The sequence below is a fragment of the Euprymna scolopes genome, chromosome 24 (assembly GCF_053919585.1).
Source record: "Euprymna scolopes isolate OS-2025 chromosome 24, ASM5391958v1, whole genome shotgun sequence".
NCBI lineage: Eukaryota > Metazoa > Mollusca > Cephalopoda > Sepiida > Sepiolidae > Euprymna > Euprymna scolopes.
In genome coordinates, this window is record NC_136505.1 from 102551912 (window position 1) to 102576987 (window position 25076).

Genomic DNA, 25076 nt, shown 5'->3' on the forward strand with positions numbered 1-25076 from the left:
GTGTGTATTTTTAAATTCACATACCCCAAATAGTTGGCGTATGCGAATTAAAGCCCCATTCTATCTACCTCGTTTTCTTTTTCTCTCCCCCACAACAACGTTAAACTTAGTCACCCATCTGGTACTGACTATCTTAAAATACCAGGTGCCGTATGTAGGAGAACCTCAATCGATCTCTGCAAACACCTAGCATCATCCTCTGCCCTGACTGGGATATACATGCGACTGGGGACTTCATGCTCCCATGAAACTTCCTCCTTTGGAAGAAGCTAACTCTCCTAGCTTCAGCATGGCCCAAATAATTGTGCTCCAACAAATTTACTGCACTTCCCGATTATCAGGAAAATCTCGAGTGGGGTATAAGTTGTTGCTTTGTAGTAAGTAAATTTTAGAATTGTTAGTATGTTACGTTTCCTTTTCCTTTTTTTTTTCTGTCTTCATAACCAGATATGCAGAAATTTTATGCAAAGACAAAGGGCAGATTATATCATAAACCCTGACCAAATAATACAATATAATCACTTTGACTTGCCACTTCTGTTTAAACCACTAAAGTTAACCAACATTGAGCCTGGTTAGTATCAGATGGGTGACCATTTGGAAATGAGATGCAGTTTGTAGAAGGATGTTAATACTTACCTGCAAGAGCTGCAAATATCTAACATCGTCATCTCCCCTGATGGGGATATACGTGCGACTGGGGATCACTTATGAATTTCATACTCCCAGGAAGCTATTTCAACCCTCCTAGACTTAGTGCCACTTCAATATTGTATGACCTGAATAATTATGCTCTGACAAATCTACTGCACTTATTCCCACCCCTTCACTGTAGACGTCTCCAGATACCGGATTTTTTTTTTTTTTTTAATTCAATTCATAACGTTATATAATCAATTCTTAATGTTGCAATATTTTAAGTTATAAATTTATTATATTTTTTTACTAGAATATCTTGTTGTTTACTTTTCCATGTTTAAGCTTAACCATATTACTTCTCATGCTCGCATTTTTCTATTGTAATCCATGATTTTTCCAGGCTTCCAATAAATTCACTTGTTCTTTGTTTAATTTCAGTCTAATGTTTTTGCCCCCATAGACACATGTAATAACACTCGTCTGCTTTCAATAAAATCCCCCCAATTATCTCCCTTTCATGCTTTCATTCTGTTTCACTTGTTACTTCTTCTCTTTTCGAGACAGCAGTGAATTAATAGCAACAGAAGTTGCTGAAGCGACATGGTTACTATGGAAACCAGTCATAAAAAGCGTTGCTCACCTCTTTACATATTTTTACGATTTTGAACACCAGAACTTTTGCTTTACAGAACGAAAATTGAAAATTTTTGTTCACAATATAGCGGAGAAGGTGATCTATAAACTGTAATAATTGTTTGAAAATTGGTCGAAAAATGAGTGAGCGATGAAGCTTTTAAAGCACGTCTAAATGACCAAAACTGCCACTTAACCATATCATTCAAACACTACCATGTTTGAATGATATACCACCTTTTTTGGCAATTTTATAAGTTTGAAATCTCAGCGACTATTGATCAGAATTTAACAAATGAAAACTTGCTGGAAAGGTAATGACCTGAATTGTGTAGTAGACTGACATTTGCCCATAAGGTCGCACATTAAGGGGATCATCCATCATTCACAGCCTGTTTTTGGCATTTTTTTACAGCCATAAAACGTTTCAATCATAGTCATTTATTTTCCTAGTTTTGCATATAAATTACAAAATATTTGATATTTCCCCGAAACGTCTGGCCTTGATGGAGGTAGAGACTAAAATTTTCTGCTATGGTTTCAAATGATCTGAAATAACAGCAAAGGGAGACTTGATTCCAAATAATTTCTCATGTGTTATATCTCCCCTCTTTAGTTTTCATAAAGTAAATTTCAGAGTGTATAAGGATTATGTGATACTGGAGATATTCATAATCGTATCCTATTTCCAAAAGAGGGGAGATATGAGAAATATTTGGAATAAAGTCTCCTCATGCTGTTATTTCAGATCATTTGAAACCATAGCAAGTTTTTTTAGTATCCCCTCCATCAAGACCAGAGGTTGGATGGGGTGTGGGGGGTGTAATATATATAAGAAGGATGTTGTAGTTTGCTTGGAGCATTGTGAACATTAAAAACTACAGCCAATTTTAATTGAATCGCATTCAATATTGGTGCTGATAAATGAACTCTATTCAACAATCGAAAAAAAATAAATAAAAGAATAAATAAGTGAAATATATATATATTGGGGTAGGGACGATTAATCGGAATCGGGGATCGAAAAAATCTGAACCTTTTGTGGTATCGGAATCAAAAAATTTGTGCCTATTTTCCGATGCCAAAAACGATTCTTTTAATTGGCCTTTTTATTTGATTTTCTCTTAAGAAAAAGATTCTCCCGCTAGTACTATTACTAAAATGAATATATATTAATTTTAAACTATTAGTAAAACTCTCACAAGTGTATCCTTACATTTGAGAAAAGATCCGCACATTTAATATGCGTTTTTTTACGGTAATCGTGAAGACAAATGTATGGTTAAATATTTAGAGATTTATAAAGAATCAGAACCAGGAATTTAATACAGAATCAGTAATTGTATCAGAATCAGAAAAAATATTGGAATCGTCCCATCCCTAATATATATATATATACACACACACACACACACAATGCTCCCTAACTTAGGTTGAGCAGATTGAGAAATGACATACAAATTACCATTAGCATATGAAGTGATGCTCTTTGTGGAAACAAATTGAGCTTAGGTATTTAGACAGTGTTAAGACATTGTTAATTCACTACTCGCACAGCAGCAGCGTATAGCACAAGGTTAGAAACTCTGACTGTTATTTGGGCGATCGGGTTTCGATCCTGGCTTGAGGTAGTTGCTTGTCTAACCGCACTGATGAGTTGTGAAACAGCGAAACAGTCATGTATGTGCATGGCACTCTCTCTCTCTCTTTATATATATATAATTTTAAAATATAATTATCCATTGACACATGTTTTGTCGTCTAGATTCAGCCACTCTGATGAGTCGTAGACGACGAAACATGTGTCAGTGAATAATTATGTTTTAAAAATAATATATGCCGCTCCCCATTTAGGGGGTACCAAATTGGTCACAGGGAAAATTATTCCCAACTCGCATTTAGGTAAAAAAGCACTTTCGTATAAATAATTGAATTCGTTCAATGAGTATCGCTAACAAAAAAACAAATAAAAACATATATATATATATATATATATATATATATACACATGAACTCTCCCGTTGATTTTTCCGCATGAGCTCAGCCACAACAACTAAGTTATTTGAAATCTACACAGATAATTTGTTTATAGTGGTGAAGGCTTTGTGTAGAACCAACCACACTTTTTGGTATTACTGCTAACCTTTGTCGGTGCAGATGACTGCCACAACACAGAGCATACAGTAGACAGCAGTTTTTTACATCGGTTTTCCTTCTCCTAGATGCAAGTTTTTTTTTTTTTTCTGGATGAAACACGGGAGATTCTGTGGAGCTAAATTGTCATATATATAAAAGTAAATAGTAGTTTGCTTGAAGCATTGCTGATAAAGGAATATATGGAAGTTTTAAAAGCCAAAAGCAATGTGGAAAGGACAGGAATCACAAAAATTTGAAAAGGGGATGTGTTTCTTCCGAAATTAATAATCAAAGTTCCATACCACGAACGGACTTTATATACACCGGACATACCAATAACTTAGTTGCAAATTAATTATGTAATGAGGGAAGGAAGGATAAATGAATAAACAGACATTTCTCTACTCAAAGATACCCGTCTATTTGTTTGTTTGTTTTTCTTTACTCTTGTGATTCCGATCCTTTCCGCACTGCTTTTGGCTTTTAAAACTTCCATTTTATATATATATATATGACAAGACGTTGAAATCATCATATATATATATATATATATATATATATATATATATATATTCTGGGAAGTTTTTTAATCTTTAAAACTATATAAAAAAAACAAAAAAAAAAATGATAGAATTTTTTTTAAAAGCCAAAGACAATGCGGAGAAAGACCGGAATTATGAAAGTAAAGAAAGAAAAACAAACAAATGTAGACGGGTGTGCTTGAGTAGAGGAGTGCCTAGCCTTTATTCGTCTATCTTTCCTCACCTCAATGTATAATTATTTATAACCAAGTTGTTGGTATGTCCGGTGTATGTACAGTCCGTGGCTGGTATGGAACTTTGATTAATTTCGAGAGAAAGGGACCTCTCTTTTTTTCAAAAGACAAAAGTGGATTCAATTTGTATTTTATCATTCGTTGGAAAACTATTTAGTCATTAAGTCATTTAATCACCTGCAATCAATGCATCAACTTGCTCTCTCGAAATCACTGTAGCCCTAATGTTGATATAAGGAATCATCAGTTGTTTACCATGAAACACTGTTTCATGATTTTAAAAACAAAACCGTATATTAAATCATGGCTCCCCATTAGTGTTGATCAAACACCACCTCCCTCAATTACGAGAAAAAAAAAAGTGTTACAGATATTCCATCTAGTTTCCTACTCTTAATTAATTTAGCTAGCCTATTCATGTAATAAAAAATGTCTTATGTTTCCAAATTCAAAATGGATATATTTTAAAATTTACCAGTGTTGTATTTGAGATTAGGATTAATCCATTTCACTACTTATCACCCCACTATGATTATTACTTTATATATTTACATTCTTATTTAAAATTAAAAATATATAAAAGTTATATATATATATATATATATATATATATATATATATATATATATATATATTTTATAATACATTTTATACATTACTAATATAGTTTTGGGTTTCCTTTATTAATATATTCTAGTTAATTTATACGATTCAAAATATATATGACATATCTACTATGATCTGAAAATAACTTTGTGTGTCTACGGACTCGAAAACGGCCGAACTGATTTTTATGAAATTTTACACAAAGCTACTTTGTGTCTGGTAGTATTCTTAGATAGGTTTTGTATCAGAATGTTTTTGATAAGTATTGATAATCGAAATAATCCAGTGAAAGGAACAAGTGATTTTTGACCAAAGTGAACACCTTATACAGCCTAACATCGCAAGTTCATTTGAGAAGTTTTATTACCACACAAGCTGAAAGGCCTGATATATGAATATAATACAGGTTTTTTTAATATCACAGGAGCGCATTCGAAATGAATGTTTGTTTAAAGCACAATTATGCTATAACTCTTGACGTTTTAATTTAAACTTAAATTCAAGCCATTATCAAAGAACCTACTGTTGGTTTTATGTGCTAGGCCTTTTGCTTGTGCGATAATAACACTTCTAAAATACACTTGTGATGTTAGGCTGTACAAGGACTTAACATTAGTCAAAATCGCTTATTCCTTTTTTTCATTGCATTTTTATGGTTATTAATACTTATCGAAGAGATCCTGATATAAAAAAACAATCTGAAGACACTGCCAGGCACATAAAGTACATGTGTGAAATTTTAAAGAAAAACGGCCTAACCGTTTAGGAGCACATAGGGAACGAACTCACCTACACAAAAAGTTCCTTTTAAATAATACAGGTTGTCTTCTATCTTCTTCTATATATATATATATATATATATATATATATATATATAAAAGGCAAAATGTGTGTGACCATTTCGTGTGTGTCTCGCAAAGGCTTCTTTCGCACACGCTCCCGGGGTCGTTACTATCGCTTAAAACTGTTTATATACCCCCTATATAATAATATCTAGGATTTGGGAACGCGGGTCGTCTCTAGATTTATTTACGTCGACTTTTATGAGATTCGCGCTATTTCGCTCTGTCCCCTGTTTGTCCTACATTTTAGTATTCCCCCCCCCATCCCCACCGTCGTCTGGGGGAAGTGAAAACTAAAAATAACGATCCTGCGATGACCTCATTTAGCGTCTTCCTGTCAATCAAACCTCTTTTACTAGCTTTATAAGCCTTAACTTAACACGCTAATCAATTACTCTCACGCGTGGTCGAGACGGTTAAGTAGTTGGCTTTGGTTTCCGTGTCAAGGCTTCCGGGTTCAATCCCTCTTCCTGACCAAAACTTTTTTTTTTCTTTTACACCTTTAAACACCCGGGCAACTTTTTTTATTTTTTTTTTTTTATTACTTCGCTTATTCTTTAGTTTACCCCTCCCCTATTTATGCCATTTTTTTCCGTTTTGGTTTTGGGTTTTATTTTTTTTTTTTTTACATCGTCTTTTTATAATATCTAAGCGGGGTTATTAATTACCCCCCCCCTCATACACACACACCTACAAACACCCGGGCAACGCCGGGTAGCCCCCCCCCACTAGTTTATAATATAAATCTCGCCTGTGTTTAAATCTATGTATGTTTGTATGTCTGCCTAAAACTTTCGACTGAGGCGACGGAATTTCACAAGACTGGTATCATTTTGAAGCACGACATTTTGGATGACAAATATCGAAAAATTGGTCAAAAACATTAATTCCTTTACCCTCAACTGGCGAGTATTTCACAACGAGGGGTCGTTTTTTTTTACGAGCCATTAACTGCCTAATTTTAATGTTCCAAACTTCCGGTCACGTTATGGAGTAGAGATAAGATGTCAGATTTTCTTTCGCTTTCTTTTCCGCCTTTGCGTCACGGGTTCGAGCCTGCCTGCCTACTACCACTCTTTTTGCTCAACATACACCTCCAAACACCCGGGCAATGCCGAGCACGTATTTACTAAAGGGAAATAACTCTGATTTTTTTTTTTTTTTTTTTTATCCAGGAGTTAATTCCTTGAAGAACGTAAAACCAACATCGTTGCCTGTGTATGTTCAGCTCGAGAATGCTGTATATATGTTAAATAAAAGTACATCCCCCGTAATAAGAGGATTTATGAAATGACCGCGGTTCCTGAATGATAGCAATTCTACATTCAAAGTGCGATCAGAAATCATAATGGTATGATTGTAGGGAAGGGGGGGGGGGTATGAGAGCAAACAAAGTCATAAATGTTTTAAATCGAATTTTGTTGTTAAACGGCCATTGTTCTGGTTGAAAGTGTCTCTTGTCAGGAAGGGACGACCAAGGTGAAGTTCGTGTTTGCTTTCGACATTGGATAATTGCTTTGCTACGACGACAATAGTGTCATTGTTTTGCAGGTGGTGGTAGTAGTCGTAGTATCAGCTGTTGGATTATTGCTTGAAGTGTCCACTTGTCTGGACAATTTAAAGGACAATGAAGGATAAAACGAATAAAAAATCACCAAGACAATCGTTTATCGTGTCTACACACAGGAATCGGACTGTAATATTGAGATTGTGATCAACGTAAAGAAAAATGACGAAAAAAAAAAAAAAAAAAAAAGACTACAAATAAACCAGAAGGATGGCGTAATTTTAATTAAAACTAGTGTTGAAAAAGAATACAAAAAAATAGTTTCTGCCTATTTTCCGATTCCAAAAACGATTCTTTTAATTGTACTTTTTTGTTCAGAACTCAATTTACCATTGCTAATGCTAGTGATAAAATGATAAATATTTATTGACTAGCGGGGAGGCGCCCTGCTTTGCCCGGTTTTAAAATACGCTTAAATATGATATTTTAATTCGTCCAGATATTGTATATATTATTATTATAGTCATGATTGCAAAAGTAAAAAAGGTATTTAGGTGCCATCAGCTAGAATCGAAACTGCAAACAAAACTGTAGCATTCAAAGCTGGTGATGTTACCACTGTATCAAAGTGATCTGCATATAAACCAATTAAATATAAACTAAGATGAATGTGCAAAATGTTTGACGATATTTTCAACTTTGGTTCCTTTTGACCCCTTAAAAACCAAACGAACACAAAGACCCATAAAAGAACGGTCCATAAAAAAATCAAATCATTTGAGGTCACTAAGTGCTTCTCTGCGATTTTTAATTTCAGAAGAGATATTTTGAACATATGGAAACAGACATAGTGAGTTTTATAAATTATATATATAGTGTGTGTGTGTGTATGAATTACGGGGGGGGGGCGCTTTGTCCGATCGTAAAATGCACATAAATATATTTTTATTTGCTCAGATTTCTATATATTATTATAGAGTCGTGATTTCAAAAGTTAAAAGTATTTGGTCGCCATCAGCTAGAATCTAAACCGAAAGCAAAACTGTAGCACTCAAAGCTGGTGACGTTACCACTGTACCAACGTGACACGCATATGAATTGATTAAAAATAAACTAAGATGAATGTACAAAATGTTTAATCATTTTTTTTTTCAATTTTGACCCATTTTTGACTCCTTAAAAGACCCATAAAAGTGCCGCTCTGCGATTTTTAGTTTCGGAAAAGGTAGTTTGAAAATATTGAGACAGGCAGACAGACTAGCCGGGGTGGGGGGGTTGGCTTTGCCCGGGCGTAAAATAGGCTATGATATTTGAATGGGTCCAGATTTCGTGCATATTATTGCAGTATCATGATTTCAAAAGTAAAAAAAGTATTAGGGTGCCATCAGCTAGAACCGAAACTAGCATTCAAAGCTGGTGACGTTACCACTATCAACATGACACATATATATAGACCAATTAAAAATAAACTAAAACGAATGTACAAAATATTTAATTTTTTTTTTTTTCAATTTTGACCCCCCCCCCCCCTTAAAATCAATTTTAACCGGCTAAAGACCCATAAAAGAAGGGTCCGTAAAAAATCCAATCCAATCATTCGAGGCCCCTAGCACTGCTCTGCGTCTTTTAGTTTCGGAGGAGATAGTTCCAAAATATGGAGACAGACAGACATATAGCTGTTTATGTATTAGATTTTAAATTCCTATTAAGACTAAAAAACTATAGATCACCCCCACCTCCACTCCGGTTGAAACTGTATTTTTGTGTTTGTGGAAAATTCAAAAAGTCAACTCTATAGCTATTTAGAGATTTCGAAAGAATCTGGATCAGAATTTGTATTGAAGCCAATAATTTAGAACATAATCTGTGAATTATATCAGAATTGAAAAAAAAATATTGTTTCTAAAATCGAATTTGGAAGGCATGTTCATCTACCTTTTTGGGGAATGGTCAGGAAGCTAATAATACCAAGCAATCATGTTGATGAATTTGTTATATGGTGCAAACTAATTTATTTGTAATATATATTTGTATATTTTGGCAGCAAGTCATTTATCAAGCGTGTCTGATTGAACACGACAGTTACTCTTTTTTTCCGATTTTTCTGGATATCTTTTCAATTCGCCGAGCAGTCTTATTTTAGCTGGCATAGTGTATATTATGGCACCCAAAAGTTGTTCAGCCATATTCTTAAGCGCTTATATATATAAGCGAGATAAGACACTGATAGAATTCAGATGAAAATCCTGATAGATATTACTTGAAGTAATATTTTCAAGGAGATCCTAGCCAAAAAGGAAAAGCTCAATATTTAAGAATAGAGCAATATATAAATTTACTGGTTTAATTTTAAATTCTAGAATAACAACATATAGAGACATATATTCGATTTAAGAATATGCGAAAAAAATTAGAGCAATTTTTTTTTTTTTTTTTTAAATTGTTTCAATTCTTACAAACTACACCGGAAAAGAGTGAGAAAGAGAAGCAAAGACGATAACTACAAAGTTAAAAACAAAGACAACTGCAAGAAAAAGAAAAAGATCAAGACCACTATAATAGCTATAACAACTGTTACTTACTTGTAGCGGCTATTATCCTCGTCGGATTAAGCTGGTTTCTTCTTGAGCACAAACTGCATCTCGAATAATCGTAGTCCAGTTTTGTCCATCTTGGGCCAGGCCACAGTTTCTGGCTAACCACTTCAGATTCCATCACTGGAGACCAACTACTTGTGAGCCCAATTGTACCACCGGGTTGTTTCTAATTGTCTCTGCCTAGGTCTTCAGTTGCCCACTGGCACACTTTTGGAGGTCCGCCTCCAGGATAGCAACCAAAGTGCCAGGAACAGAACCTTTAATTATTACAGCTAGTCATCATCATGATATTCATCCATCGCTTGCGAAGATGAACGTGATCATGCAATTGTTCTGTGGGTTTGAAGATGGCTTGTCAGACCGATTCGAGCTCTGAAGTATTTCCTGTATGTTGGACTCCTGTGGAATGATTCTGTAGCAAAGATGTTAACTGCTCTGTCTTTTCTAATGTCACGTGACATTAGAAAAGACAGTCATCATAATATTATCATGAACAATACAACTGTTTACGTCATCTTAATTACTTTACTTACTACTGGCAGGGTTATTTGATGTTGTCCGGGCAAAAGTATAACTTTATTTTAAAACTCGTTTTCACCCCAAACAAGGCATATTGACACTTGGAACGTAAGGGGTTACTATTTACAGTTGTGCTTAACTGTAAACTCGTCGGAGTTAAGTAGTGAGATGTCTGTTCGCATTACATTTAAACTTTTGCGTTTTAGTACAGTCAGGGAAGCAAGAAACTTGGAGGGAATTCCAAAGTCTAGCAGTACACGGGAAGAAACTATTATAGAAGACTTTCTGGCATCTACGAACTTCATCAGTAAAGGGTTAGGATTTTGCTAATTGTCTGGTTAATCAGGAGTATGTACATCAAGGGGGCACAAATGTTAAGAGTTCATCAGAGCACATTCCATTAAGGTACTTGCAAAACAGGCACTGATAAAATGATAAATATTTATTTATTTTTCGACTCCCAGTAAAACTAAAATCTGTAGATCAACCTTCCCCAATTCACACGCGCACACACACACACACCGCGCACACACACACGAAAGCATATTTTTATGTTTGTGAAGATATATACTATATGCACATTTTCTTTTTAGGGTAAAAAAAAAAAAAATACCGATTCTAAAATCGATATCAAAAATTTTTTTTAATAGAATTTCGTTTGGAGGGGGGGTTAGCGGAGAATCCTCATCTACTTTAAAATGTAAATTTAATTTTCTTTTAAATTCAAAAACTTGTTAATGTTTTCTCTTTTATCCAAGATTTTAATAAAATCATTGAGATTTTAGTATGTATTTTTCTCTTGTGCTATTTTTTATTATCTATCCATTTGTGCCTTTTTTTCATAAACAGCCACTTGTGCCATTTAAAAAAATTTTTTTTACATAAAATCATTATCTATGTTCTATTATATAAAAGGAACTTTGTGTGTGCAAGTTCATTCCCTATGGACCCCTAAGCGGCTAGGACGATTTTTATTAAGTTTCGCACAAATGTATTTTATATGCCTGGCAGTGTTCTTGGATAGGTTTTGTATAGGAATATCTTCAATAATTATTGATAATCAATAATCGAAAAAATCAGACGATTTTGATCAAAGTTAACAGCTTATACAGCCTAACATCACAAGTGCATTTTGAGAAGTTTTATTACCACACAAGCAGAAAGGCCCAGCATATAAAATCATCAGTAGCTTATTTGATATGGGAGTTGCGCGTTTGAAACGAATCTGTTTAAAGCACAATTGAACCATGATACTTGGCTTTTTCATTTTAAACATAAGTTGAAGCGATTATCACTACAGAGGCAGAAAGGCCAGGCATATAAAATCAACAGTAGGTTATTTGGTATGACAGGGGCGTGTCCTAATTTATTGTTTCTGTTTAGAGCACCATTGAACCATGATATTTGACTTTTGCATTTTAGAATTAAATTCAACCGTTATATATAAAAATAATTTTATAAAATCAACAGTGTGTTCTCTACAATGTAGACAACAATGTATTGTGGAGTAAGTCACTACAGAGAGGCATGTGAAGCTTCTTGGTGCATCGCGGTGGGTTCCTGACTAGAGCAGACAATAAATCGATTTGATTTTAAAAATAGTCGATTTCACCGATTTCGATGACAATAAAAAATATGGGAGTGTGAAACACTTGTTAATCATTATTCAATCCTGGGTAACGTCGAGTCACCCTGCTAGTGATCTATAAATTTTAGTTTTTCTGGTATTTTGATATCAAATGTTCATCATTACATAAATTATTATCAGTAGATAACTATGACAAAAGAATGTTCTTATTGTTTTGACCAGTATATATCCGATGCAGTTAATCAATCGAGAACCACATCACTCTATCTAAAAAAAAAAAAATAAAAATAAGATATTAACTGATATATATTCGAATCAAAATAATGAAAAGAATATTCTCTTGTCATAGCCCTAATTATCAGCAATAAAAAACTAGGTTTTCAACAAAGACGAGAAGAATCAATCAGAAGAATCGTTTTTGGAATTGGAAATTAAGCTAAAAAATAATGTTTCTATTTTGATACTCAAAAAACTCTTGATTTTTCTGATTGTATCCTGTATAAGTTTTAAGTCACTATTTATTTAACCACATTATCTATACAGCAAATTCTGTATAAGTGTTTGCGTGATTCAAACCGGAAACTTTAGAAAAGGAAGGGGAGGAATTTTTGTTTTGTTTGTTTTTTCACATGAAAAAAAAAAAAAAACTTATCCTGTTTTATATTCGCTATATGATCCTTATATTTTCTTTCTTTCTTGGCAGGTCTATCATCTCTGATTTGTTACTGGAGGGACTTAGCTGTCATAGTATATGGATCTTCACCGAAGGGGTGCTGAGAGGTTCTAGGCATGCCCATGGAGCCAAGATCAGTTCATTATCCCCAGGTAAGTGACCTCCCCCACCCCACCTCTTTTTCAACCAGATTTTTTTTTCTTTTTGGGATACCTACCAGATTTCACGTCATTCATAGTTGTTCCATGGTTGACACATGAATTGTGGCTTGGTGGAGGAAAAAAAAAAATGTTAACGATATTCTTGGTCAATTATGATATGCGTTTTGATGTTTTCTTGTATTTTCACATTTTGCTTCAAAATTCTTGTTACTCGCTTCTCGTAGGGAGGGCCGAACACAATACTCTGAAAAGTGCCTAAAACTAAGTGAAAATTCCATGAGCAAAGTTTCTTTCCTAGAACCGTCCTTCTGTGGAACACGGTACTGTTGAACTGCTTCCCATGTGACTATAACATGGTCGTTTTCAATTCCAATGTAAATAAGTTCCTGTTGAGGCGTCGTCTTGTATAATCAAACCCTATCCAAGTTCCACCATTACTGATCATCGTGGTGTTGTCTTGCCATCTACGTGACACTCATTTGTTAACTCTTATCCGAGAGTTGCCTCTAGACCTTCATGATCAGTGACCCCCCCCCCCAAGTAAAAACTGCAAGTGAATCCTTTTCTTTTAGCAGCCACAGAGAAAAACATCTTCACTCCATCTCATTATGAACTTCCTGTCTGTGACGTCATATGCAGAAATTAGTGTTGGGACAATTTATCGGAATCATGAAAATCAGAACTTTTTGCGGCATCGGAATTGGTATCAGAATCGGAAAAATGTGTCCATTTTCTAATGTCAAAAACAATTTGTTTAATGACGTTTTTATATTTGATTTTGTTTAAAACAAAATCTTCCACTGCTTATTAGCAATAATAATGAATTATAAATATTTATTGATTTTAAACTATCAGTAAAACTAAAATCGATAGATACCTCTCCCCTTCCCCCACACACGTGTATTTTTACATTTGAAAAAATATATTCACATTTAACATGTTTTTAATGTAACGGGGTGAGGTGTGTGTGGGGGGAGGGTTAAAAATCTTTGTTAAATATTTGAAGATTTATAAAGAATTGGAATCAGAATCGGCGATTGTATCGGAATCATCACATCATCAGCAGAAATCTGTAATCCGGATCTCAAAGTCGTAAAGGAAGAATCCCTTTTTCTTGCTTAACTAATCCTATGACAAATGTGAAAATTAGTAGGCGTAGATTCAATTTTATTTCTATCAAACATGGTTGGATTGCAGAAAGAATTGTGAATTTTACTAACGATTCCATGGCTGACATCTTGGTGTCACTCTGTATATAGTTTATATCAAACGACTACACAACAATACTTCACTTTCATCAAAAATCCAAATCTGTGGTGATAAAACAAAAACTGTTAAACCTTCATAACGGTAAATTGGTGGACAAGTCAGTTTTAGAATGAAATTTATTTTTTATTTTTTTTATTTTTTATTTTTTTTTTTTTTACAAGGGAGTCACCACTTATGAAAGCACAAAGGCTACTCGAGGATATGGGTTAATGAATGTGGGGTGGTAGTGTAGTGATCCGTAATGGTGTAAATTGCGCATAATTTGATTAAGGGGACGGTTTAGCAAGAACTTGTTTACATTGGACTTGAAGGCTACAATATTGTAGTTGGCCGGGAAGCAGGCTGGTGGAACAGTGTTCCACAGGTGGGCAGTTCTAGAAAGGAAGCTTTGTTCATGGAATCTGCGTTTAGATTATCAGTCTTATTATTAATCTCAAACATGGTTGAATTTTAGATTGGATTGTGAAATGTATTAACGATTCCATTGGTGATATGCATCTCGGAATAAAGCTCTCTGGTAATAACACCGAACTAAATTGCTCATCTTTTGAAAGGTGAATTGGAAATGCTGCAAACGTGCACAACAGAAAATGATTTCAACTCCATCGTCTGCCTTCTTTTCTATCATGTACGTTATTATTAATTACAATTGACTTTTAAGACATTTTACATTTTCACCGGCTTCCTCATCTAAAATGAATCAAACATTCATGTTTTTTTTTTCTTTTTCTTTGCAAAACTCAATCATGTTCTGCAAAGCCAAGCACAAAAACAATTTTTTCTACAAAACAACCAAACTAAACGAAATATTATAAAAGTTTTTACATCTTTAATTATTTATTTACCAAAATGACCGAATTCAGCATCAAATGAATCTTTTTCCTAAAAAAAAAAAAAAGTTTGATATGCTGTAAAGCAAAAAAAAAAACTTTTGGATTTTCTTTTAAAATTAACAAAAGTGGAAAACAATTTTTTAAAGTTGTTTAATTCTTTAACATTAAAAAAAAATTAAGTGATTATATCACAAGTGATGAAGTGATTATATCACAAGTGATGAAGTGATTATATCACAAGTGATGAAGTGATTATATCACAAGTGATTAAGTGATTATATTAAAAACAAAACAAAAAAAAACAAGTTCCTGTAGTTTTTAACTTTTAAATTCAGATGAACATATCTTGGCTCGAACAAAAATATATCAATCGAAATAAGCATCATCAAGTGTAATGATGCCAGTCATGTAAAAATCTTGCATACTGGTGGTGATGAGGTTGCTGAAAGTGTTTTTGGTGTCACAGGTTTTTTAAACATTTCTCATACAGAAAGTTGTTTTGATGCTTGAAAAAGTGGCAGTTGGTTGATAAGTCTGGAGAGTATGGTGGATGAGGCAGTTTCGTAGCCCAATTCTGTTTCGCAACGTACAGTTGGACATTGTTGTGGAGGAGAATTAGGCTTTTTCTGTTGACTAATGTTAGATGTTCCTATTTACAATGCCTCCCCACCAGGGCAGAGTTAGACACCAGGGTCGTTTTTTAATGTGGAGAAAAGGAACAAAAATAAAAATTGTCTCAATCGTGAAGGATTTCTTCTCCACTGACAGAGAACAAGAAATTGAAGTGTAGATCTGAAGAACAGATACTACACTTTGATCTGGACCCGAAGTTGTCAAAGTTTCTGATGCATTTCACCCATTTGTTGTCAGCACTTTGCAGCTGTAATGGTTTCACCTGCATTTAAAAAAAACTAATGGATGAAACCGATCACAGACCAGCAAACAGTCAGCATTACCTTTTTTTGGTGCAACTCTGGCTTCGTGGAGTTTATTTCAGGAATAATGGATTGAACCAGAGATGATAAATATAGTTATATCTAACATGTGGGTAGCAAATAATGACGTGTATTTCTGTAACACACTTGTGCTAATGCATTTTTTGTTAATTAATATGACTGTCTTGATTATTATCGACCTGCAAGGCCACAACACTCTATGTGCTCACTTTGCTACCTCGATTAACCCTTTACCGCCAGAATTTTTTGATGCAATAAAGTTTTTAATCAGGAAATCCACACGTGACGGAAATTAGCGTGCGAGTGACGCACGAACATAAACAAACTCTTTGTTTCACTTGTTGAACTGTGCATATTGTTGTAACTGTGCATAGACCTGTACTTTGAAGACCAGTTGTAAGAGTAGGAAATATTTCCTATACAGGTGTTTATTTATTTATTTATTTGAAAGGCGACTTGAAAGTACAATTTGGCGGTAAAGGGTTAATCCAAGAACTCTGATCCATCCCCCCCCCAATGTGACCATATTCGAGATCTCCTGTTCTGCACACATTTCTCTATACTGTATAAATGTATAAATCTAATCTTCCTCTGAGGTCAGCAGATCTAAATTTGTCTTTAAGATTCATTACACATCCATCATATGATTCTTATATCATAAGTGCAAGTGTGAAGTGCTTTTTAGTCTTGGTAGGCAATCACCTAGAGATGGTGTCTCCCTATTACTTCAGTGGTTGGTAGCAGGAAGGCATCCGATTTATAAAAATCTTGTTTCGGTTTCAGGAAATGATTTCCAAAGAAAATTTGTTGCATTTTAAGCAATATATTTTTTACAAAAATGAGGTTATTTTAAAAGTTTCCCAACACATGCCACATTGCGAAATAGACATTGAACTGAATATTTTGACGCTACATCTACATGCTTTTCTCTTCATCGACAGTAATAATGCTCTGCTGATTAATAAATGCAGTAGTTCCACTTAATGATTAAGGAAAAAAACAAATGAACTATGCATGGTCTCTTGTGAGTGCACAGTGATTGAGGCATAAAAAAATGACTAAGTTCAGCATTTGCCCCCCCCCACTTAGCTCCAAAAGTCCCAAAAGCCTTAACATATTTAAATTTGCGTTCATCATCATGCAAACTGCTAAATAGACATACACACAAAATTTTGGACAAATATGGTAAAATAGTCCCAAAAATTGAGTGTGTGTGTGTGTGTTTTTTTAAAGCCCTAAAAGAGACCCTGCGGCACACCCAAAAGTTATTACGAAGTATAGACAAATAAAATTATATAGAAATCAGTTACAACTTTTCAGAAAGTTTTATAAAAAATCCAAGGCATCAATTCTTTTTTTTTTTTTAATAAGCACAAAAGTGTCGATTCTAGCCATTTTTTTTTAACTCAAAAGGCACTTCTAGGGGGGCAACTGGAGATTTCCCGGAAAATCCGTTACTTTTCTTTTTTTTTACTCATATCATGTTTAATGTTTGGGCAAATTTTCAAGAAATTCCAAGATGTAGTTATTGAGAAAAGTGCGGACAGACGAATGGACAAGAGTGAATTTACAGGTCCACCCTCCTTTTGTCCCGGAGGGGGGGGGGAGAGAAAAAGCAAACAAACAATAGATAAAATCTAAAAAGAATATGAAATATTCTATGGCTTTATTGGCAGCTATGTGATCAACCAAGGACAGTATTTTGAAATGCAACATGATGGTTAGGTAAGTGCTAATCTGACTAGGCATCATAAAATATATGAATGGTGATTATTTCTTTTTGTTGCTGTTATTAATTAAGTTGCCAGTTAGAAAGCAAATGATTAAAACATTTAAGAAGGTAGCAATATTAAAACTGTTCTTGGCGCCATTGAGCGTGAAGCGTTGGGACCCCCCCCCCTATCCTTTCCCAACAAGTGAACATAATGACATATCGTTTGTTTCTGTCATTTGACTTTATTTTATAGATTACTAGCGAGGGGTACCCGGCGTTGCCCGGGTGTTTGGGGCGGGGGGGGGGGTTAAAAAAAAAAAAAGTAAGTCTGAGGATCGAACCCGAACCCTTGAGGCAAAGTTGTAAATTAAAGTGTGAAAAAAAAAAAAAAAAAAAACGTGCGATGTTAACCATTGCCCCACCGCGAGATGCTAACAGAAACACGTTTGAATTTATTTAATTACTTGGATTTAGCAGGTGCCCGTTTTAAATGAGGTCAAGTTTTGACTGCGGGATAGTATTTGAACGCCCCCCCCCCCCCCCCCGAAGATGTTATAGGAAAAAGACTAACCCACATGCGGCGAGCGACAAATATTGAATATTTATCTTCCCGAAATCGACCAAAGTAAATAGACAGGCGAGCTTCGTTGTTAACTGTGAGATATTACAATTTGTATGTGATATAAAAAGTTTTAAAAAGTTGTGAACCGACTGACCGCTTCTCTGAAAGAAGCCTTTTGTAGACACACAGGAAAAGCGAACACACATACATAATACATACATACATTTTCGCTTTTATATTTATAGATAGAAGATTTTTAAATTTTTAACTCGTATCTATGAGATGAGCCCAAAGTAGGAAAATGTTTGTGGAAGCATAAGAGGAAGACTTCGAAGCTGTGTAAATTAAGAAGGAAAACAGTTTGAGCGTTGATAAATAACGTTTAATTTTCATTAATATGATTCTTACATATAGTTATATGTATATGTGATCTGTTTTTTTACTGTCCACCTATTTTTGGTTCACCCTGTGTGTGTGTACACTCAAAACCTCTGGCCTTGATGGAGAGAAGACTAAAACTTGCTGCTATGGTTTCAAATGATCTGAAATAACAGCAAGAGGAGACTTGATTCCAAATATTTCTCATATATTATATCTCCCCTCTTTTGGAAATAGGGTACAATTATGAATATCTCCAGTATCCAAAAACGTTTATACACTGAAATGTATTTATGTATTAAAACCAAAGAGGGGAGATATAACATATGAGAAATATTTGGAATCACGTCTCCCCTTGCTGTTATTTCAGATCATTTGAAACCATAGTAAGTTTTAGTCTCCCCCTCCATCAAGGCCAGAGGTTTTGGGGAAATATCAGATATTTTGTAATTTATATGCAAAACAAATGACTGTGAGTGAAACATTTTATAGCTGTAAAAAAAAGTGCCAAAAATAGGCTGGATGATGGATAATCCCCTTAATGTGCGACCTTAAGGGCAAATATCACATAGCCTACTACACAATTCAGGTCATTACCTTTCTAACAAGCCTTCATTTGTTAAATTCTGATCAATAATCGCTGAGATTTGGAATTTATAAAATTGCCAAAAGAAGGTGATATATAAATCCGAGCTTGAGATATTCAAAAGTAGGAACTAATGAACTCCACGAGGTTGTTAGATAGTACTTGATAACTAGAGCAAAATATTTTTTTTATTTATTAGAAAGTAAACAATTACATTTGGTTGCTACAGACATCTGTTTCAATCAAGAGACTTCATCAGGCGACCCTGAACCATCTGACTCAAAAGAAAAAAGCCTTTTTTCTTTAGTGTTAGATGGTTCAGGGTCACCTGATGAAGTCTTTTGATTGAAACAGATGGATGTTTGTACCTACTAAAGGTAATTGTTTACCTTCTAATAAATATATAAGGTAGACCCCTGGGATACGGCATTTAAAATTAGTAACAAAATACAGTACAGTGTATAATACCCACATATATAATCAAATAACATTATAAATAACGGCATAAGGCAGGGCAAATACTATAACTGGGAGCTGGAAAAACATCATCTTCCACATCGTCGTAACCTGAAAAAACGTATCCCAGGGTTCTACTGTATATGGAGATATCTATACTGGTAGCCAAATTGAATATTGAAATGCTCATATCTTTGGTTCTATGGGACAAAACTACATAAAAATTTGCAGGTTTTTTGAAGATTATAATACTGTTCTATGGTTAGAATCTTATGACAATTGGTAAAAGAGAACCTATATTTTTAAATGAATTAAATATGCCCAAATTTGCCTATATAAATATATAATTTGCTTTTATATATATATATATATATATACACACACACACACACACAGGGTGACTCAAAAAAACGGGCCTCAACTCTAATTAGGCCCTGTTTCTTAGTGTTTTGTTTGAATGAAATGAAACTTTGGCCATAACTAGTTTATTATATTCAAAACATCACATCAAAACATCAAACGTCTTTGGCTTTTTTTTCTCCATTGACTGTAAAATTTTCAGAAAAACAATTGAATGTCCTCTGGGTTTTTTTTTTGGGGGGGGGGGGGTCACCCTCTATATGTCCTAGCAAGCCAGCTTTAGTTTTTCTGTTTTGGGATGAATTTTGTTTGGGTTTTGTTTTTTGTTTTGGTCTGATTGTCTCCTCTAATATATGAATTTAATGATTATTCTTTATACCTACAAACGCTAGTGTTTCATGGTTATGCAATCATCAGTGTAGGGGCGACAATTCCTGCTGGCTATGAGATTTGAACCCAGTGGCAAAGCCACCTTTTGCTCCATTTGCTAAGCCTTTACCTCAGGGCTACCAAACAATTGCCACAGATGTGTGTGTGTATACATTTCAGAAGATCAAAATACTATTGATACCATCTATTTCAAACAAAGGGAACTAATCTCTGGTTGCTTTTGTTTGACCATCTCATTGGTCCTTAGACATAGAGGCTGATGAGAGTCGAACATAAGCAACCAGATATTCATCCCCTTTGCTTTGATTTGAAACCGACAGTACCGATGGTTTTTGATCTGTAGTAAATATTACACTTATTTTAATTTTCCTTAATCAAGTGCTCTGCTGGGATTTTTCCCACCAACCTTATAATATTTTTATCCCTACAGACAGTGTTTTATGCTAATGCAATCATCAGTGTAGAAAATGACAATTACTGCCAGAGATTCGAACCCAGTCACAAAATAAACCCTGAGTCTGTAGGCTAACATTCTATGCTTGGGCTACCAGCAATTAACACAGAAATTGAGGGAAATTAAATATGTATGAGTGCAAAGGCAGCAGACATACATAGCAAATGCACATGAGAATATTCTTACAAGTAGAAGTCTGAATATTACAATATATATATATAAAATGAACCCTCCCATCAATTTTGATGTATGAGGTAATCACAACTTCATCTATTTAACCTTGTGTGTAAGTCACAGAGGACACTTCAGTCCAACAAATGATCTACAAAGAAGTCCACAAATTGTGCAAGAGTGTTAATTATTGGAGTACATGGCTGGAAGGACGGGCAATACTTCTTTTCCTAGTTTGATGCTGCATTCTTTTGCCATTGAAGCATGCTAAATCCCACCCCCACACTGTAGAGATCCCTAGATGTAAAAGATCTTTCTACTCCAATAGTTTCTTCCCCAGAACCGCTAGACTTTGGAATTCCATTCCAGGTCCCTGCTTCCCCAACAGTACTGACGTGTAGAAGTTCAAGTGTAACGTGAACCGACATCTTGCTGCCCAAATCCCTACATAGTACCCTAGTAGTTGTTGCCCCTGATAGTAGCCCCCTACACCAAAGTGGCAATTTGCCTTGTTTGGGGTAAAAATGTAAAAAAAAAAAAAAAAAAATATGTAGATTTCCATTCATTACGATCAATCCCTATTTTCGAAGGCAGCAGGGTTTATTTTGCCAGCTAAGAGATTAATTTTTGATTTGTCCTTGTACCTAAGTAGTGGTCGGCCTTATGTCCGGTAACCACTGTCAAGTTGACTGTACATCATTTATTAAAAATTCTTTCCTCTTGCAATCGCAACACATGGCCAGTCCAGCGCAGCTGTGATTTCATAAGAAAGAATTCAATACCATCAATGTCGCACATGGTGAAAAGGTTCGACATTTGCAATCGTGTCGCTTAAACCACAAATTTCTCAAAGACAACCTTTGTGAAAAACATCCAACTGTTGAATTTGTCTTCTGTGCAGTGTCAGACTCTAAACCATGCAAGAGTATTGTGAGAACTACAGCCTTGTGGACCTGTATCTTCATTTGAAGTTTAATACCCCAAACTTTCCAAAGCCGATGTAGAAGACATTGGAGACTTTTGTGATTCTCTTGACTATCTCCTCATCAAGCGTTTCACTAGTGTTTACTTTATATATATGGCAATTAAGCAGAATATTCCATGTTTCATTCTCGTGAGAATTCATCAGGCTATCTACCTAGCCCTACCTGTGTATTGAGCACTGTTGAAGTAAATACTGAAAATTTACGCATAAATTTATATTTTCATATTAATTTATGTGATAAAATTAAGTATTCATATATATATATATATATATATATATATATATATAACTAGCCGTGTTGCCCAGGTGTAAAAAAAAATGTTTTTTTTTTTTTTTTTTAATTTTTTTTTTTACAAAGAAACCGATACATTTTGGTGGCTTTAATTTTGCAAAGTTTATTATAATGATAAAGAATAAAGTAATCTATACTGTTCTCCTCGTTCTTTCCTTAGTTAGTTCGTACCTTACGCTTGTGAAAAGAAGGCCAAATTAACGAAATTTAGCTTTAAAAAGGCCAAATTAAAAACAATGATCAAGGATGAGTTACCTCCCTTTGTAGCCGGGTTTTCAATTATCATAATATACGATCATTGTTGTAATGGTGTGAGAAAGGAACTCGTAACTTTGAAAAAGAGGGGGTGGGGGAGGGAAGTAGACAGATAGGAGTTAAGTTACACTTTTACCCTAGGAAATGCCCGGTAGCCCTGGTATTAAAAATGAAAAGGCCAAGTACAATTTGTGAAAAAGCCAAATTAACAAAATTTGGCTTAGAAAAGGGCAAATTAACAACAATGATCAAGAATGAGTTAGCTCCCTTTGTAGCCTTGTTTTTAATTATCATTATAGTATATGATCATTGTTGTAATGGTGTGAGATATATATATGTGTGTACAAATCTTTTTCTTTTCTTTAAAAATTGAAATGGGATTAATAAGAAATACGAAATAATAAATCAGTTGTGCATAATCATGTAATTCTTGGAACAAAGTGCAGGTTTTCTTCATTTTTGTATGCTTGATTTTATGGCATGGAAATTGGTAATGAGGTCAGCTACCCATGAGATAAGTGGCACTTGACGTAGTGTTTCGAGGTCACTTGTAACATGCACAATGTCCAGAGACAAACCTAAAGTGACTAGGGGTTGGGAGAGGTGATTGGTATAACAGATGTGCACCATATAGATTTCAAGCACCCCAAAATAAGCAACCACTAAAATAGGAATTTTTTTGTTGTTGTTCAGTAGCAAAATATCTACAGAGATATAAGCAACAGTCCTTGTAGCATTACAGTTCAAAGATATGCAAGGGCACTTTGGATATAGTCTCATCAGTAAGAAGGGTGGTCCTGAATAGGCTTCACATTTATCAGATCTTAACCTCCCCTCCACCAGATGTTTTTTAGGTTAATTTCAAACATCATGGCAAAACAATCCGTAGACTTTTACTCAACTGGAGAAAGTCATCACAGCTGAAGACAGGAGTGTGTTGTTGTCGTTTTTTTTTTTTTTTTTAATATCAAAAACCAGCATAGATTCCAACCAAGAAAGCAGCAATCCTTCCTCTTTTGTCAGAAATATTGCTCATGGTATGTGAGGATTAAAGAAGAAAATAATGGAAGCAAGAGATACGATCCATTTTCCACTTTCTAATCTCCTTTTTAACTAGGAGATTAGAAGGGGGATAGAGAAGGGGCAGGTAAAACAATGTTACGTCCTTTTTTACCTCTAATATTTTGTTGTTTGCACTCCAGGGCAGTGTCGGGAAGCCATGTTAATAATGACAATTCAATTTGTAATTATCAAAGTTATGTTGATGCAAGAAACACAAACACGCACCTTAAATGGTCTCATAATTTGATTGATATATATAAATATAACCATTCTGTAATTTTTCTGAAGATGAAACCTTACTGAAGGCAATCTGCAGTGATAACCCCAGAGCTATGCAAGCAAGGATGCAACAAAAATATCTTGTCAGAAGTAAAACGAATTCTTTGATGCCGATACGTTTTTGCCAATGGTATGCTGCAATTTTTAACCGGTTCCAGGTGCAAATTAGTTGCTGCATTAGCTGCAAAATATTTCAAATCAACACAGAAAACCTGTTGGTTTGGCAAACTTCCAAATAATTCAATCTCAATTTATGTTTTAATTTTGTTTTTTTCTTCTGTTGGTATTTCTCTGCTTGGTTGGGTTTGGATAGTTCACCTGTGAGAGTTAAAGAGTTGTAAATTAACCTCCTTCTCACAACCAATGACCAGATTAATGTTCACACCGTGCCTTCCCTCCGTCTATGCAATGGAATAGGTGGTTGTGTTTTTTATGCCTATATATATGCTACAAAAAAAAAAAAAAATGAATAAAAGTTGAAAAGAGATTTATTTTTAAAACGCAATTACATTTATTGATGGAATAATTACAACTACTGCAATTTGTTTTTTTTTTTTTTTTTCTATACATTTCCTCAACTCCCTGAATTTGTTCAAGCAGCACTTTATGGTGAATCTAATTGGAGCATTTCTCCCTCGAAAGTTCATGCATTAAGTTCGAACAACTGATTTCAACGCAAAGTAGACGCATATAATCTTGATTATCTCCTGCATTGTATACATCTTATTGCCTGGTTCAATTCACCGAAATTGTAAGAAAACTGTTAATTTTTCATGAAAGTGGTAATAAATTAATATTATACAGTGTGCCCTCCTCCCCAATGAAACTTTTTTTTTTTTTTTTTTTTTTACATAGGCATCACCACATTATCAAGGCCCAGAGGCCACTCAAGGATAAGGGTTAAAGAGTGTACAGTAGAAATTGGACAATATAGTAATCATTAGTAATGAAAATTTGTTAAATTTGATAACTTATATGGAACGGCTCATCAAGAACTTATTTACTTTAGACTTGAACACAACCATATTGTAGTCAGCCGGAAAGCAGGAAAACGGAAGACAATTCCACAGGCGTGTAGTTCTAAGAAAGAAGCTTTGTTCATGGAATCTACGTTTAGGTTTAGGCACAGATAAAGAGTGGGGGAAATTATTGATAGTGTTTACAGCTAGACGAGTGTTTCTTGTGAAAGTTTGGCGAGGGGGGACCATAGATTGAAGCTCAGTCGAAACTTTCCATGAAAATAACGCTACATCAGAGACAAACTCGCAACATCTCTTCTGTGAGATGAAATCCTTAAAATCCGCAATCCTTTGTTCAAGCCAACCATATTTGGTACAAAAAGTATACTTCACTCTTCTGACCTGTTCATCAAATTTCGCTCATAAATCCACAATAGTG

General features: G+C 34.6%; 1 protein-coding gene across 6 annotated transcripts in view; it reads left to right on the forward strand.

Annotated features, from left to right (window-relative positions):
* Nucleotides 1-25076, forward strand: part of LOC145246885 (tyrosine-protein kinase CSK-like) — a 570595-nt gene that overhangs the window by 324632 nt on the left and 220887 nt on the right. For all 6 annotated transcript variants that reach the window (XM_080108753.1, XM_080108751.1, XM_080108752.1 and 3 more), the window contains one exon: nucleotides 12546-12667. In XM_080108753.1, the coding sequence (XP_079964879.1) occupies nucleotides 12632-12667 (36 nt within the window). In that variant the 5' untranslated portion in view covers nucleotides 12546-12631. The remainder of the gene's footprint in view (nucleotides 1-12545; nucleotides 12668-25076) is intronic.